At 46.0% G+C, this 14578-nt stretch overlaps 1 protein-coding gene across 1 annotated transcript in view; it reads left to right on the forward strand.

Moving 5' to 3' along the window:
- The first annotated feature begins 409 nt into the window (after positions 1–409).
- The window catches only part of Adtrp (androgen dependent TFPI regulating protein), a 67630-nt gene continuing 53461 nt past the window's right edge, over positions 410–14578 (forward strand). Inside the window, exons 1-2 of the mRNA XM_052728062.1 lie at positions 410–1246; positions 13343–13477. Of these exons, the coding sequence (XP_052584022.1) occupies positions 1094–1246; positions 13343–13477 (288 nt within the window). The 5' untranslated portion in view covers positions 410–1093. The remainder of the gene's footprint in view (positions 1247–13342; positions 13478–14578) is intronic.

A 14578-nucleotide genomic window follows, 5' to 3' on the forward strand; every position in this document is an offset into this window, starting at 1 on the left:
TTTTTTTTCTTTTTTTTTTCTTCGAGACAGGGCTTCTCTGTGTAGCTTTGTGCCTTTCCTAGATCTCACTCTGTAGCCCAGGCTGGCCTTGAACTCACAGAGATCCACCTGGCTCTACCTCCCAAGTGCTGGGATCAAAGGCGTGCACCACCACCGCCCCAGCTTCTCCCTGGTGAAGTCATCCATAGCATCAGACTTCCCTAATGGCACCAGGGGCATTTCTCAAAGAATTTGCTCAAACCTCCAAGTCAGTTGCCCAGGGAAACAAGCTGGTGATGTCACAAGGCATGGCCCTTGCAGTTCTCCTTCAGCCCCCTTCTGCACTGGCTGAGGTAGGGTCCTGCCCATTGCTCTCCCAATCCAATTATGTCTTCTACTCCCCAGAGCAGTGCAGAAGCCCTTGCTCACCCCGAGCCATGTCTACACTCAGGTATGCTGGCCAAAGCTAGCTCCCCAAGCTTCTTCCCTCTGGGCAAAAAAAATGCTATGCAGATGGAATGTCTGGACCTCGTTAGTTCTCTGGTATAGGGGCGGGGGAGATTGAGACACCCTTGAGTCTGTTCCTAGAGGATCAAAGGCTGTCTCAAGCTTGAGAATGTCCCTGAGATTTCACAAGTAGAATGACTATACCTGGTTTTCTTATCTGTCATGAACACACCCAAGTTTCTACTTCCTGTTTTAAGACAGCCTCTCATTCTTTGAAGAGACACTATTACCACCACTGACTTTCTGACCAAATGAAAAGGAAGAACAGAGGCATGACCTTTTACTGAGTTGGCATTTGTAGCAAACAGGTCATGCAGTAAGCTGTGCCCTGTTCCAAGTACAGCTCTTGTGTGTTGCTCGCCTCAAAGCCCTATTTTGAAATATGAGCAAACCGTCAGGTTATCTAAATGCAGCTATCTGAAAGAGTTCCTCCCAAGCTTATAAGAAAAAGTGCCTAAGAGAGAAGCAAACTCCAGCCTGTGTTCAAACTCTAATTCCCAGAGGCCTTTGTTCCTACAGCCCTCCAGTCTGAACAGAGAGCAGCCGTGACTCCCAGGACTCAGAGGCAAGGCCGAAGGCAAGCACGCTGCTTCAGTCCACGGAAGCCATGACGAAGACAACCACTTGTGTATACCACTTCCTTGTTTTGAACTGGTACATTTTCCTCAATTATTACATCCCACATATTGGAAAGGATGAAGAGAAGTTAAAGGAATTCCACGATGGTGGACGTTCAAAGTACTTGACACTCCTTAATCTGGTAAGTCTGTGTGTCTGCGTCTGGAACCAGGTTATTAGTAATGTGAGAGCTTTTCCACGTACCACTTTACTAAACACAGGTCCCCCATGTCTTCTTTCTTCATGGTTGGTGAGTTTGGGGCTTGCCCTGTTATTTAGCAATTTGCTCTGAAGAACTCAGTTTGGAAACTCTCCATAGCGACTGGGGTGTCTAATTGTTAAATGCTCTTTACAAAGACTCTTGTGGGGGAGCACAGGCGTGTGTACGGAGCACAGGAGAGATTTTGAACCCTGCCTGAGAGTCTCTGGAAAGAAGGCGAAGTGTCGCACGTTGTGTAGGAAGTGTGACTTCCAATGGAGGAATAATGTCCTTTGACAGCGCACACCAACTCACAGATTTATCCAAGCAAAGCAAACACATTTGCTGCCTTCCTCTCCCACTAGAGTTTTTTATAGGCTCCAGTTCCATCTGAAAGGAGAGATCACCCGAGCCAACAACCAATACAGAGTTTCAACTATTTTAAAACCAAACTTAAAGCTTAATCCCTTCTTGTCTTCCTAACCTGGCTGACCACGTGCTACTGAGCAAAGTCTGAATGAGTGGAAGAAAAACTGCCTTGTAAGAAGTACTTTAGGAAACATATATATAGATGTGTGTGTGTGTGTGTGTGTGTGTGTGTGTGTGTGTGTGTGTTAAAAGATAAAATTGGAGCATCCTTCAGACATGGGAATTGACATTTAAGTCTTTGTTGTTGTTGCTAAAATACACAGTTCCATAAAAACACCTGATTTCAGGGAGCTGGAAAGAATATTCTTGTTTTCAAGATTGATTTTTTATTTTATGAGTGTTTTACATGCATTGCCTACATGTATGAATATGTGTCACATATATTTCTGGTGCTTGTGGAGGCCAGAAGAGGGCATTAGATCCCCTGGAACTAGTGTTACAGATGGCTGTGAGCGGCTATGTGGGTGCTGGGAACTGATCCTGAGTTCTCTGGAGGAGTAGTGGGTATCCTTAACTGAAGAACTGTCTCTCCAGCCCTGTGATCAGAATGTGCTAATCCTTCCGAATCACAATCCTCCTTTTGCAAACAGAGCAGATGAAGGGTCAGAAAAAGGGACACCGGAATGCCGAGTTCAGATGGAAGGGGCCTTTGCGGCACTGCCCCCTCCCTTCTGGCCTTGTGTTCACCTTTTGGTAACATATAGAATATTTTGAATTTTGGACAAGCTCTCTTGTGGCAGAAAGTGTCATGGTGGCTGTTTCAGTCTTGAGATTTTTGTGAGGGAAAAAGTCGAATAGTTGGAAAAGAAAACAAAAATTGGTTGTGTAGACCTCTACGAGTACTGTGAGTGTCCAACAATGAGGTTTGTATCTCTGTTGGGTCAACTGGGGGGCGTATGTCTCTCCCTGTTTAATCTACTAATCAAACTCAGGCTCCGGTACCGCCATTCTGCCGCACAGAATGGCAGAGCCTCGGGACAGACTTGGCACATAGGCCACCTGCCTGACCTCTTCCAGCTTTCGCTGCCGGTTCCCCCTCGTTTTCTGTCTACTGGCATATCCTAGCTTGATGTTTTCAAAAAACTATAGCATTTTTATTTATTTTTGTGTGCATGTATGTGTGTATGTGTTGGGGTCATGTGCACCACAATGCAGGGGTAGAGGTCAAAGGGCAAAGCTCTCTCCTTCCACCATTTGGGTCCCTAGGATTGAACTCAGGCCATCAAGCTGGGCAGAAAGTACCTTTACTTAGAGAGCATCTCATAGGCCCAAATCATATTCTAGTTTAATCTCATTTTCTGCCTTCCTGTCGAATTAGCCACCAAATCAAGTCCCACTTGTTTCTCCTTTTGTTGGACCCGCCTTTCCCTCCCCTCCCCTCCTGCCTCTCTCTCATTCCAAACTTAATAATGTGCATCAGAGGAGCACAGTAGCTCTGCATTGTCCTTTCCTATCCAAAGTGCCTACCTCTCCATTACTCAGACTCCAGATTGATCTTTTTATTTTGCTTGAATTCCTTTTGACATCGTGGACTCTTTTGGAAAACCAAAACCAAAACCAAAGCCAAACTCTCCCCTCAGGTCCCCTCTTCCCAGGAAAGCTGGTGTCTCTGAGAGACAGGCAGCTGGCTCCATCGTTTTATCCACAGGTTTCTTTCCTCACTTCTCTGCTCACATTCCCAAACAAAGGCCTGCTGGCCTCTGTTCCCAGCTCTGCTTCCTCCATAGACTTCCACAGCCCATCTGAAACCCCATGTACAGCGCTGTGATCCAATCCTTTCCCTCCTCTTTCCGTGAATATAAAAAGCATCTGAGCTCTTACTAGCTCAAAACCAGTTCCACCTCATGGGCCCTTATCAACCTGAGCCACTTACAGTTTTCTTTGTGTCTGCCGGGAGAGCGGGGCAGAGGGCACTCAGGTGCCAGGGCTCTGCTCATTTGGTCTATTGTAGGCGTGGCTGTGTTTTCTGCTTCCCTGAGTGATCTCTTCTGGCTGCTTCTAGCCCCAGCATGCGAGCAAAGAAGATGTTACCTGCAATGATTTCCTTTCTATGCTCTTGAGAGTATGACTTCAGAGTGTTCCCTACCTGACAAAGATGGGTTAAGTATAGTTTAGGGGAGCCATCCAAGGATAGTTTCCAAGTAGTGTGATTATAATACATGTTTGAGCCTCAAAATTTCTACCTCTTGAGATCTCACATGTTCATATATATATATGGTTTTTTTCAAGATAGGATTTTTCTGTGTAGCTTTGCGCCTTTTCCTGGAACTCACTTGGTAGCCCAGGCTGGCTTCAAACTCACAGAGATCCACCTGCCTCTGCCTCCCGAGTGCTGGGATTAAAGGTGTGCGCCACCACTGCCCGGCCAGCTTTATATTTTATATGGAATAATTGACCAGGCTTTAGAGGTCTCCTAACTTACTCTAACAGAACACTCATGTTTATTTTACTTCGACCTGGTGAAATCAGTATCCAATCCAATTTGGCAGTAATTGTTATTTTATTTTACATGTCTAAATTTTTGCCTGCATATTTGTGTGTGTCCCACGTGTGTTGCAGTACCTGCAGAGACCAGAAGAGGGGGTAAGATCTAGAACTGGAGTTACAGGCAGATTTGAACCAGCATGTACATCCTGAGAACAGAACCCTAGTCCCCTGTAAGAGCAGCAAATGCTCTTTAACCACTGAGCCACCTCTGTAGCCCATCAGCTTAGCAGGAATTGTGTACCTCCTCTTTTTATTCATATTTCTTAGTTAATCAAACATAATTATTTTAATGCCTTTGTAATATGCCCTGTTAGTCATATTAATCTTCTATGTGTTTTCTTCCTGTTAACATACAAACTAAAATGGATGTCACTGAATTTTCATACAGGTTTTGTTTTTGTTGATCCCCACCCACACGTCCTTTCTCTGTCATCCTAGCCCTCACCCATTTTGTCCCCAGCAGCCCCATTCTTCTTTCATGTCACATGCATCCTTGAACTTTCTTTTTTTTTCTTCCTCTCCGTGCCCTCTTTTCCTCCCTTTCATAGTTTCCTGTCTAGTTTCCTGACTTAGAAGCTCCAGCCTACACACACAAATGGTAATATCTAGAACCTACATGTGAAGGAAAACGTGGCATTTGACTTTCTGAGTCTGGTATACCTTTCCTCGCAGACATCTTTCATTTCTGTGTCCCTGTTGAATAACAAAGCCTGTCTTATTTCAAGTCAGATCTTAGAGCCCTGCACCATTTTCCGCCTGAAACTCCCCCCTAGGGAGACCGGAAAGAAGCCACAGAAGCTGCCAGAGTTGGTGGCTGGTAGAGTGTTGGTAGCTAAGAAGAGAAAGGCGAGGGGACAAGAAAGTCACTGCTGACAAGACAGAGAGCTGGCCCCAGGGAGAGGGGGTGTGCTCTGGCGGCTGTGTTCCTGGTACGGTTCCCCAGTGCACTGCTTACCATCTGTGACCCAGGGCCCAGGGCTTTATGCCATTCGTTTCCACATTTATTAAGTAGGAACAAAAATAGGAGCTAACGGCATGGCCACGAACTTAGAAGGCCATCAACATGGTGTAAGCAGAAAAAGGAGAGACGATGGAAGGGAGATGGGGAGCCTGGAGTTACCTTGTGTTGGACAGAGATGGGCAGTGTGGAATGTGGTGAATCAGCTGAATGTGGGTCTCCTCGCTACGTCCTCAGTGGATGGCAGATCTGGATGAAAGTCAACCCCTACCCCCACAGCTCCTGTGTATGTCTCCTCACACTACATTCTCCATCATTTAGCTAGAAGAGGATGTCTGTTGAGACACCCTTCTCTCTGATATAGCTGCTGGGGTAGACATCCCTGACATTCGGGCTTTTGGGGAAGGTATAGCTTCCGGTTCAAGCAGAGAGCAGTGAGTCCTACCAAGCGAGGAAGCCCCAACAGCTGAGTACAGAGACCAAGCTATGCAGTCTGCTTGTGCTGGCTCCACTTGTTCTTATAGCACCCACTTTAGTACTGAGAGGCAAACCCTTGCTTTCCATCACAGAGTTAAGATTTTCCGTCTGTGAAGCTCTTTAGCTTTACAGAGTCCAAAGAACACACGAGTGATGACACTCACAAAGATACTTAGAGCTACTGACTTAGCTTTTGAAGGGATTAGAGCTCATAGCACAGAGGGAATGGATATCTCCAGCACCCAAATGAAGCAATTTAAACTGATGGAGTAGCCAGGACGAACAGCATTTTGGTGAGTTCTTTAAACAAGGTGGGGAGATCTGTGATGAGAGGCCTGGCTTCTGGAACCAGAGCACTGGTTGTCTACTTCCTGGGTAATTTGAAGTGAGTTACCTAACTTTTCCACATCTCGGTTTGTTCCTGTGTAGCACTGAGGAGAGCGTATCCTCCCACCTCCCCAGAGCTGAGAGATTCATTCCCCAGCTCCCAGATGGTGTGTGGGCTTCTGATGGTTCACAGGTGATCTCTCTTCCCAGCAGCACCCGCAGCCGGAGGAAGCTGCCTCCACCAGCTCCTTCCCTGGGGTTGCCAAGGGACCCACTTCAGGGAAGCTCTCTCCGCAGGGCTCCTCTAAGAATCTGCTCTGCCCCCAAATCCTTCTCCCTCCCTGTCAGAGATACTCTGAGGGTGTTATCCTCAATGAATTCCCTACAGGCATATCTCCGAACCACAGACTGTTTCCCATTCATCCTGGCTTTCATCCCCACAAATAACTTACAGAAAATGTTCCTTTCTCCTCCTCCTCCTCCTCCTCCTCCTCCTCCTCCTCCTCCTCCTCCTCTTCCTCTTTTTCTCTTTCCCTTTCCTTATTTTCCCGGTAAAGGTAGACTGACAGAGCCAGTCCTGGCCTGTACTATCTCTAGTACAATTCTGGGTTCCTAACTGATACTCCAGGGATGTTGACTGAATGAATTGATAATCAGAACACAGTTCTAATTGGTCTGAGCCGCTTGCCAAGAAACCTCTTCCTTTCTGTAGGTTGCTCTATCCCAGGAAATGCTTCTGCTCTATGAAAGCCACTGTCCTCAGCTACACTTGGCCAAGGCTGCTTATACTCCTAACCAACATATGCTACAAAACCCTTGGTCTCTCTATTTTTATCCTTGTTATTCCAAATTGTGTCCTTCACATTATTGGTCCTCTTGGTTTTGTTTGTTAAGTTCCCTTGTTTATCTTGGCTTCTTTTTTGTTTTAACTTGTCTATTTTTTTATTTAACTTTTTGAGAATTTTATATATGAATTCTGTATTAACGTAATTTTACCACCCCTCTCTCCTTCCAACTCCCTCGTTTCCACCATCATTCCCTCTCAAATTCACGACTTCTTCGTTTACCACTGTTTTACAAACACACACTCTACTGAGTTGATAAACTCATGTGACTCTCTGCTCAGGACTGACCACCTGGAATTGGAATAACCTATCAGGAAGCTCATCCCTAGAGAACACTGAAGTTTCCTTCCCTCAGCATCAATTGATGAATTCTTTGTGGCTCTTTACCTAGTCTAGCATGCTTTTTCATCGGCCACCAGCTCACAAATAACAACACAGAGACTTCATATTAACTAAAAAGCTTGGCCATAGACTTAGGCTGCTCTCACTAGCTCTTAAATTAATCCATTTATATTAATCTACATTCTGCCTCATGGCATTACCTCTCTTCCATCTTGCACCTTCTTTTTCCTCTCCAGGTCTGGCTCATGACTGTGCCTTTCTTCTTCCCAGGGTCCTCTCTGTCCCTGGAAGTCCTGCCTAACCTCTTCCTGCCTAGCTATTGGCCAGTTAGCTCTTTATTAAACCAATCAGAAGGTGCTTTGTCAAAGACACATCTTCACAGTATAAACAAATTATACTGCTTCATAGTATAAGCAAAAACCTAGGGGTGGGACCTTGTGAAATTTCCCACACCCACATTGGCATGCCCACTGGTGGTATCATTATGTGGGTCTTATTTAGATCATATTGATGAGATTACATGGGTGAAGCTTCAGAGTCTTTTTTAACCTAAATGCACATGAATGATGAGTGGGGATTGTGTGCTTCACACCAGCCCAGATGGTCTTGGCTGAGGATCCTCTCATCCCTCCCAATCAACTGCACCCTCTCCACTACCACCAGACAAAATGTCTGTCCCAGTTAGTCCCTGTGTTCTCTTTAATTTGGGAATAGTCTTTCACTGCAAGGGTTACATCAGGTTGAGGGAAGGGCAAGGAAAGTCCCGGTGTGGCCGAGTCAGGCCCGGAGCCTTGGGCTTGGCACTGGGTCACTTGACTCATCCAGCAGGAGTCATAATGTCTTGTTCAGGGGACTTGTGGAATCTCCCTCTCTGGAATTATTATTTTTTTAAATGGAAGAAATTTTCATTTCCTGGGGTTGTTTAAAAGGGTTTTGGCTTTACAGCAAGGAAATAAACTTGATGACTTAGAAAGGGTAAGTTTCCATGATTTTAAGATCCTCTCGGATTTGTGAAGACATGGAATGTATAAACTAAATATCCTTTAGCTACAGTTTCTTAAATCACATTAGTTATTTTCTTAAAATGTAAATTCAGCTCTGTCACTGGTCCTAAGTTTGTTAGCTAGCAACAGAAACAAAAGACAGCCAACAAACTTAGAGCAGCAGCATCTCAGGAAAGGGCCCAGAACATTCCACTGGAGTAGAATCAGGGAAGAGCTGGTAGAAAAGACGAATCAGAAAGCGTCAGCTATGAAAAGGCTTTGATCAACAGGACACCATGAAGCCTGCTGTCCCAGGATGGAGGATGAGCACATCATTCTCCATCTGCATGACCCAAGATGATCCCAACGTTCCCTCGACACTCCTCAGGACTCCCTGGAACCGCTGGCTTCTCACCCTCCCCATCCTCCAACTCTGCTCAGTGGTTCCCTTACACCCTAGCTCTTGCTGCGTCTTTCCCTCGGCAGCATCCATGTGCGACCTGTCACTGAACACGTATTCCTTGTTGATACTGATGTGACACGTCAGTTGAGAGATCCAAGTGACAGTCATTGTGCTGTAAGTTTCTTAACAGCATCCCAATTCGTGCTCTGTTTGTAGAGCCACCACATCATTTGGCAAGGCTGTCCTAATGGACAGTGGAAGCTTATTGTGTCACTGTTTTGGAAACTGCAAGTCTGACATCAAGTCTTCTCACTGGCTTGCAGCTGTCCCGTCTGTTCTCTGTATCTTCTCATGGTCTTGCCTATGTATATCTGTGTCCTAGAGGACACTAGTTAGATTGCATGGGCCTGCCTGTGTGTGCTCATTATAACCTAATTCTTTAAAGACTCTACTTCCAAATATAGTTACATTCTGAGAATTCCTCAGGTGTTTGAACATCAACAAATACATTTCTGGAGGGGATACAGAGGAGTCCATAACTGCTGGCATTTTCTCCTGATAACTCTTTTTCTCTTTTAAGAGTGTCATCACAGTGTGTGTGTGTGTGTGTGTGTGTGTGTGTGTGTGTGTGTGTGTGTCTGTTTATAAACATTATCTTTTTTTTTTTTTTTTTTTTTGGTTTTTCGAGACAGGGTTTCTTTGTGTAGCTTTGCGCCTTTCCTGGAACTCACTCTGTAGACCATGCTGGCCTTGAACTCACAGAGATCTGCCTGCCTCTGCCTCCCAAGTACTGGGATTAAAGGCGTGGGCCACCACCACCTGGGCCCCTTATTTTTCTTTTGTTGTTGTTGTTGTTGGTAGATAAGCAGATCTGGATCACACATCTGGATGACCTGAGTTGACCCAAGTGTGCTCTTGACACCCCCTCAAGACTTCCTAGAACCCCTAACTTCTCACATTCCTCATCCTCCAATTCTGCTCAGTGGCCCCCTTACACCCCAGCTCTAGCCTGTGTCTTTGACTTGGCAACACCCTGGTGCCTTCCTCTCCAACACTCACGTGGGACCCGCTGCTACCCGAATCTTCATTGTTGATACTGATGTGGGATGTCAGCACTCAGATCAATGGCAGCAAGGCTGCCTCACACTGAGTTGGCGTCTGGAGATGCCAGTGTGGCATATGTCTTGCAAGACAATGTGTGAGCCGGGGGGGTGGAGGGGGAGAGGTGATTGGCACATTTACAGTGGGGAGCTAATTCATATTGATGGAGAGAAACCTCGGAGGAGCTGAGTAATATACTTTCTTTCTTAATCTGGTTTCCACACTCCGTGGCTGAGATGGGCAAGGAAGAGGATGGACTTGACTCTCAGTGACTCTAAGAAGCTCTGGTCAAAGGACGTGGGGTAGCATAAACCTCACTCTCTGGGTGGAGGCGGTCTTTCTTCCAAAGATGCCAGATCTCGAGGATGATCAGTGTGTGATGAAATGTTGTGTTGATCAACAGAGCCCAGACCCCATGGTTGCTTCTGCAAAGACAGGAAGGGGCTGCTGCTGCCAGAGTATCTGGAAGTGAAACTAGGTCTGAGAGCTATGTGGGTGGGGGAAGGAGGAGGGAGAAGATGCAACGTCTGACATCCGTGAGTAAATGACTGTGTGCACAATTCTACAGCTCTCGGGCTTAGTTCCAAAGGCACAGACAGTAGGAATAAACATTGTGGAGGGAACCTCTGCATGGCATTTAGAACTGGCCATTTCCCTGCCTCCCACATACACCCTCTGTCCTTGGGAAGCCTCCTGCTCTGCTAGGCACCTTGTGACCCTCACCCGGTCTGTGTTTTCTGCCCCTGAATCTGCCTCAGCTACCTTGGATAACCCTGCCTCACCCTCTGCTGCACGAAAGGAAACTTCCCAGCATGTGTCCCCTACTCACGGCGCCCTTAGGAATTTCATTCCACCTCAAAGGACTGGCTAAGTCTTCTTCTCCCACTCCCATCTCTCTGAGACCACCCGGTCTATATTTCCAAGAGGAGGTTTGCTTACAGAGGTGGGCCTCAGTCTCAGCTACCCAGGATGAGGAGAACCCAGGAATGTGGCAAGTGGGATGCCTTAGCTGGTCAAGTGCCTGGGCACAAGCTTCAGGATCGAACTGTCATTTCCATCACCTTCATAAGAAAGAGGCCAGGGGTGGTGGCATGAACTTGTGATCCCAGCACAGAGGAGGTGAAGATGGGCAGATCTCTGGGGATGGCTTGCTGAGCAGCCTGGCTGAAGCAGAGAGCTTCCTCCCTCCACCCCACCAACACACACACACCAGAAAAGAAAATCAGGCAGCCTTGGAAAAATTTAGTAAGCACCCCCTCATTACCTGGCCTTCACCCCCAGACCCATTAAAAGGGAATCTCTGGGGTAGAAACCAGACCTTGAGACTTTTCAAAGATGTATTTTATCTTCTTACTCAGGTAGAATTGTTTCTTCCCTGACCTCCCACAGAATTTTGTGTGGACTGCTTGAGAAAGCTGATGTGTCTTAAGTCTGGCTCAAGAACCAGACTCTGAAGCCCGGGAGCTTGGAGCAATTTTGTTAATTTCTCTTTATCCCATTTCCCTCAAACCCCCACCCCCTACGACAGAGTTTCTCTATGTCACCCTGGTTATCCTGGAACTCGCTCTGTAGACCAGGCTGGCCTCGAACTCACAAAGATCCGCCTGCCCCTGCCTCCTGAGTGCTGGGATTAAAGGTGTGCACCACCACCACTGGCAAATTTTCCTCATCTTTAAGATGGGTCTGCGAGCTTAATGCTAGCACATCATGAAGACGTTTGAAAATTAAAAGTGAGTCTCAAGTCTGGCATGTAACAAGCCATGACTAAAAGTCAGCTGCTGGAGGTCTGAGTCCTTAGTAAGACCATGAATGATGGATGTCTAATCCAGAGGCTTCTGCCTATGCAAGGACACATAAGTGCTTCCTTAAAAATCACCATTGGGCCCTTCTTCCCCGGCACTGTGATCCCAAAGTCTGCAGGTGGAGAAGAGCCTGGCTTTCTGAGAAGCTCCAGGCAGTACACTTGCTGCTGGTCTGAGGACTCAGTGCTGAGTCACAGAGGAGTCCACATCTGCTTCTTCCCCCACCTATGCCTCAGCACAGGGAGTGTCCTGAAGCCAACTTTAGATCTTTGCTCCAGCCTAGACTTTAGACACTATTCCCCAACAGCCAACCCGGATCAATTATTAACCCAGCTCCCCCGGGCTCCAGAACTTTCATACTCTAAGCTAGAATCCAACTGCCCCTCACATGCCAATGCAGAGCTTCCAAAGACTGAGATGACTTCTAAAGCAAATATACATTAAATTCAACCCAATCTCCCCATAGTCAGCACCCACCAGGCCTTAAATTAGCGACTGTAACATTGTACAAAATACCAAGACCACTGAAGACTTGCCTTTCAGGCCATTCTAAGGGCTCAGCATCCCAAATCCAAAGACCTGACTCTTGAAAGGCTCTAACATCCAAGCTTCTTGGTCACAAGTATGACACCACAAATGTAAGAATTCACACCAGGTAACTTGACTTCATGCACAAAATTATTTAAAAAAATATAGTATAAGGTTACCTTCAAGCTATTTTTAAGAAGTGAGCATAAACATTAAGTGAATTTTGTTTATACACTTGAGTCTTATCCCCATTGTGTGTCAATATTCTAAAATCTAGACAAAGAAATCAATAATCCAAAATACTTCTAGTGCCAATTTGGGTAGGGGGCCTTCAATCTTACTTGAGTGAAAGAGACTCTGTTTCTCTCTTGCCTTGCCTCACAGACCTCATAAAACTCAGCAGCTTCCAGAATTCTGGGTCTTGTTTCTGGTATCCCATGATTTAATCTCTCCAATTGTCAGGTTGCCTCTCTATGGCCTTCAGCCAGGGCCCTGCACTGGCTTCACACTATCTACATTTTCTTATTTTCTTAGAACAGCACAGGGCTCCATTCCTGTGGTCGTGACCCTCATTATAGCTTTCTCAGTGAGAGTTCAGTGTGTGTGTGTGTGTGTGTGTGTGTGTGTGTGTGTGTGTGTGTGTGTGAGAGAGAGAGAGAGAGAGAGAGAGAGAGAGAGAGAGAGAGAGAGAGAACATGCTTATGCATGTATATGCATGTGTACATACATGTACGTATGTGTGGAGGCCACAAGTCAACTTTATTTTGTGAGTCATTGTCTCTCACTGAAACCATAGCTCACCAACTGACTGTGCTGACAGGCTGATTTCAAGGGTCCACCTGTCTCTGCCCTCACCCCACAGTGCTGGGGTTACAGACACATGCTGTACCATACCCTGCTTTTCCATGAATGCTAAGGATCTGAGCTCAGGTCCTCATGTTGTGACTGGGTTTTCTCCCCAGCCCCCTGGGCCTTTACCGTAATTATCTTTCCTGGGAAAGGACGCCCAACCACGCCACCACTGTGCTTGGTCCTTCTCCCTGAGCTGTAGATTTGGTTCTTAACTCTGTGCAGCCATGCTATACACCTCATTACATCCTCCCTGGAAAGCCTTATTTTGTTTCCATTTTAGCTGAAGGCCATTAGACTAAATACTGTACACATTATTATCTCGTAAATGAATTTCCTCCAACAGTTTTCGTATGGAAGGTCAAGGCCCAGTGAGCTGGAATCCCAGCCCTTGGATCGACTCTCCACCCAAGCAACACTACATCTCCTCCTTCTCAAATCAGCATCGCTCCCACAGGGATGCGGTCTTCTCTCAGTGGCAAATGCTCATTTGTTGTAATGAATTCAGCTCTTGCAGGCCGTTTTCTTTGGGGTTGCCTGCCTGGATGATGTGCTGAAAAGAATCATAGGAAGGAAAGACATCAAGTTCATCACATCCTTCAGAGATCTGCTTTTTACGACACTGGCTTTTCCTGTCTCCACAGTAAGTGCCCGAATGTGTATCTCACACCATAGGCATGTACAATGGATGGTCACTTCTCCTGGAACAGTAAGGTTGTCTGGGGACAAGTTATTATAACTAGAGCATCTCCATTTCCATAAATGTCCTGTCTGGGGACTGACTACATTGACTGATGTCTTTAGGAAGTAGGGTACGTGACGGATGAGCTTATCATTAACTTTCTGTCTTTGTGAAGGTTTTGTGCATGGTCCTTGCTGCTGCTGATAGGAAAGTTTAATCAAAATACAGTTAAAAGAAATAGTCTCCACGTTTGCACAGTTTGCACCCACAAATTCAACTAAGGATCAGAAATATTTGACAAATAAATGAAAATCAAATTAAAAATACTTATAACAACCATGTAACATTTACATTGTGCTGGATATTATAAACAGTCTCTCGGTGATTTAGCACACACAAGAGAGTGTATATGGGTCCTAGGCAAATGTGATTCCATTACATATACAGGACTTAAGCATCTATGGATTGGAGTATCCTTGTGAATGCTAAGAGATGACCGTATCAATGGGACAGACTTGCTTTCATCATGACTGTGGGAAGGAGAGGCCTAGGTGGGGAAAATTATCACATCTATACATTCAGAAAGCTATCAAATAAAAAAATTTGAAAAAAAAAAAGACATAAGACTTTTGAAGTTGGCCCGTGGAAAGCACACACTGGAGAGAATGGCAACCCGATGCAGAACACAGGACAGGTGCTTCACGTGCTGTGGATGGACAGAAAGCAGGAACAGCAAGCCACGCACAAGCAGAAGTAAGCTGGTTTGCTAGTGCTGCCCACACTGCCATTACACTGTTTATGCTTCAGCTCATAAGCTGGGATGGAGACAGACTGAGATCACACACGGGGCTGTGCAGCAGGGCCTGGGATTAGAAATCACTCTTTTATTTCGCCCACCATGGTCCTGCTTTCTGTGGCATGGAGACTTCAAAACCAAGTGCAGAATGAAACTTTCTATACCTCCAGTGAGTTCTCAGATGGAGCAAGCACTTAGCATTCCAGGTTTCTTTGTGGAAAATCTCCACATCTACTCTCAGAAAATCTTCTACAGTTCAAGATGTT

Source organism: Peromyscus californicus, unplaced genomic scaffold (assembly GCF_007827085.1).
Source record: "Peromyscus californicus insignis strain IS unplaced genomic scaffold, ASM782708v3 Scaffold_8__1_contigs__length_139910024, whole genome shotgun sequence".
Classification (NCBI taxonomy): Eukaryota; Metazoa; Chordata; class Mammalia; order Rodentia; family Cricetidae; genus Peromyscus; species Peromyscus californicus.